At 46.2% G+C, this 3,046-nt stretch overlaps 1 protein-coding gene across 1 annotated transcript; it reads left to right on the top strand.

The window, feature by feature from the left end:
* Positions 1–638: 638 nt before the first annotated feature.
* LOC122040311 lies at positions 639–2,529 on the top strand. The gene is made up of 4 exons (XM_042599640.1): positions 639–1,341; positions 2,101–2,163; positions 2,252–2,342; positions 2,421–2,529. Exons 1-4 carry the CDS (start codon positions 639–641, stop codon positions 2,527–2,529), a joined length of 966 nt encoding a protein of 321 aa, XP_042455574.1.
* The last annotated feature ends 517 nt before the right edge of the window (positions 2,530–3,046 follow it).

The following is a 3,046-nucleotide window of genomic DNA, read 5'->3' as shown; positions in this document are numbered from 1 at the left end:
TTGCTTGTGATGATAGTGGAATTCTGTATTTCCGCGGCAGATTATGTGTCCCTGAGTCACATCCTGTCCAGGAGGACTTACTACGGGAAGCACATCGATCTAGATTTGCGATTCATCCAGGAGGTACTCGCATGTACAGGGATCTGAAACGATCATACTGGTGGAATGGTATGAAGAAGGATATTGCGACATTCGTGGCACAGTGTTTAGTTTGTCAGCAGATTAAAGCAGAGCATCAGAGACCAGCTGGGTTACTGCAGAAGATAGAAATACCAGAATGGAAATGGGAGCATATCACGATGGACTTTGTGGTAGGACTACCCCGGACCCGGAAGGGTCATGATGCGATTTGGGTAATCGTTGATCGGTTAACCAAATCTGCACACTTCTTACCGATCCGTCGGACGGATTCGCTGGATCGATTGGCAGAGTTGTACTGCAGAGAGATCACCAGATTGCATGGTATACCTCTGAGTATTATATCAGATAGAGATCCACGATTTACCTCTCGATTTTGGCGGAGTCTCCAGCAGGCCATGGGTACGGAACTCCGTTTTAGTACTGCATTTCACCCTCAGACGGATGGGCAGTCGGAGCGGACTATTTAGACATTGGAGGATCTATTGAGATCTTGTGTCATGGACTTCGGCGGTAGCTGGGAGGATCACTTGCACTTGGTGGAGTTTGCATACAATAACAGTTACCACTCAGCGATTCAGATGGCACCATTCGAGGCATTATATGGCAGAGCATGTAGATCTCCTACTTTATGGGACGAGGTTGGAGAATCGTCAGTCTTGGGACCCCAGCGTATTCAGCGTGATGCAGAGTTGGTTGGCACCATCAGACGCAGAATGACAGAAACTCAGGACCGACAGAAAAGCTATGCAGATCGGAGACGGAGACCTTTGGAGTTCTCTGTGGGTGATCATGTGTTCCTGCGAGTGTCTCCTACCAAGGGAGTTAGGAGATTTGGATTGAAAGGGAAGTTAGCTCCTCGTTACATCGGACCCTTTCAGATACTTGAGAGGATCGGTGAGGTAGCATATCGACTGGCGCTGCCTCCTTCACTTGCCGGGGTGCATGATGTATTTCACGTATCTATGTTGAGGAAATATGTACCACACCCTACGCATATTTTGGCTGATGTCTCGATCACCCTTCAGCCAGATGTAGCATATGAGGAGGCTCCAGTGCGGATATTGGATCGTAAGGAACGCCAGCTGCGAAACAAGACAATCCGATTGGTCAAGGTTGGATGGGAGCATCATTCCGATGACGAGGCAACCTGGGAGCTGGAGGATGAGATCCGAGCGCGGTACCCACAGTTGTTTGATGAAGGTATGTAAGTTATTTCATAAAATGATTTACTTCGCATGTCGTTTATTGCATTTACGTCATAAATTTGGGGAACAAATTCTTATAAGAGGGGGAGAATGTGAGATACGACAAAAGAAAATAACCTAAAATGATTTAAGGGAATTTGTGGATATTTTTCTGGATTTATTTTGGAGGAATTATGACAGTGTTTAAAGGGATAATGGAAATCACCATTTGAGAGGCTTATTAGGGAGTTAATTAGGTAGAGTAATTAAACCCTACCTATATAAGTGAGAAGCTACAGTGCCCTAAAGAGAAACGCCGCCTCTCCTTCGTGTCCACTCTGCCCGAAGACTGCCGATTTCCCCTCGAGCTCACTCCATCCGTCGACGGGATCAGCGCCGACGCACGTCCCCGGTCGATCGCCGGAGCCTCTTTCCCCTTTGTCTACAACTCCTCCTCCCCTCTCCAGATTGCGGTTTCACACAAGGGATTCTCGGTTGGGCGAGGAGGTTTGGGCTTCGGCGTCGCTGGAGATTGGATCGCCGAGTTCCGGGTCGTTTTTGGTGGAGAGGGTACACTCCAGACGGAGGTCTCGCTTTCCCGAGCTCTAGAACTGAGCTGAGTTCGTCGGAGTTCTCTTTGTCCACGGCAGAGGTTCCCGGCATCAAGGTATTTGAGGTGAGGTTTGTTTGATTAGGGTTTTTCTTTTAGCCATGGGATCTGCGATTTGATGTCGGATGAGAGGGTGAACGGATTTTGTGGGATGGTTTTGGGCAGTGGCTTGCTGTGAGGGGCTCGGCCACAACTCTCAGCTGCTGTTCTTCACCCGGGAAACATCAGGTAAGCTATACACCACTCCAGAAGTTCGATTTGTAGATCTAGTGAGGAATTCAGTGAGATTTTATTGATTGAGTTTCGTTTCTAGCAGTGGCATACCGTGAGGTGTTCTGCCACAATCTCCCGCTACTGTTGTTCATCCGGGATTCCTTGGGTAAGACCCCTGCCAATACAGATGTTAGGTTGTAGACCTTAATGTTGGTTTTAGATTGAATTCGATACTGATTATGCATCAATTGGGATGTTTGTGATGCGTATAGCTCTGTTAAGAGCTCAGATATGTGGATCTACAATGTGGGCAGCATCCGTGTACTAGTGCCGGCGATTTCAACTTCTGACAGCAAGTTATCAGTGGGGAGACTTCTGTGAGGTAAAGCTTTAGGTTTTTCGAATACGTACTCGTGCATTGGGGACGAAATGCATGATTTGGGAATTCAAATGGATATAGTTTCGGTTGGAAATTGTTTGATCTGAAGACATAAACTATGGTTTTGGTTTGGGTTGTGCAAATTAGTGCGATTTCGTTTGGATAATGACTGGGACTCAGATTAAATTCGCATGCCTTGTACACTAGTCTAGTTATTCTGTTTTCTATGTATTCAGTTAAATTTTGTACGTTGACACAGGACTTTGATCGAGGCGGGTATTGTGACGAGGTTGACGTCGGATTCGACCTACATTTGAGGCGGGTACTTCTTAACTTGCTCCTTTAGATATCGGTATAAGTGCATGAGTTAGTTTCATATATGCAGTATTTATTTTGACTCCACTCATTTTATTTCTTGTGCTTGATACTTTATCCACTCAATCTTCGAGATGATCACTTTCTTATCTATACAGTCTCCCGTTGTTATTCTTGATACCTAGCAGATACTAGATGCCATGC

This window comes from Zingiber officinale, chromosome 1B (genome assembly GCF_018446385.1).
Source record: "Zingiber officinale cultivar Zhangliang chromosome 1B, Zo_v1.1, whole genome shotgun sequence".
Classification (NCBI taxonomy): Eukaryota; Viridiplantae; Streptophyta; class Magnoliopsida; order Zingiberales; family Zingiberaceae; genus Zingiber; species Zingiber officinale.
This window is presented reverse-complemented; position numbering and strand designations above follow the sequence as displayed.

Excerpts from the sequence above, each read along its gene's own strand:
- LOC122040311 (XM_042599640.1), top strand. The coding sequence starts at position 639 with ATGGACTTCGGCGGTAGCTGGGAGGATCACTTGCACTTGGTGGAGTTT. Across the intron at positions 1,342-2,100 it reads CCCACAGTTGTTTGATGAAG|TGGCTTGCTGTGAGGGGCTC; the intron begins GTATGTAAGTTA and ends GGTTTTGGGCAG. Across the intron at positions 2,164-2,251 it reads CTTCACCCGGGAAACATCAG|TGGCATACCGTGAGGTGTTC; the intron begins GTAAGCTATACA and ends CGTTTCTAGCAG.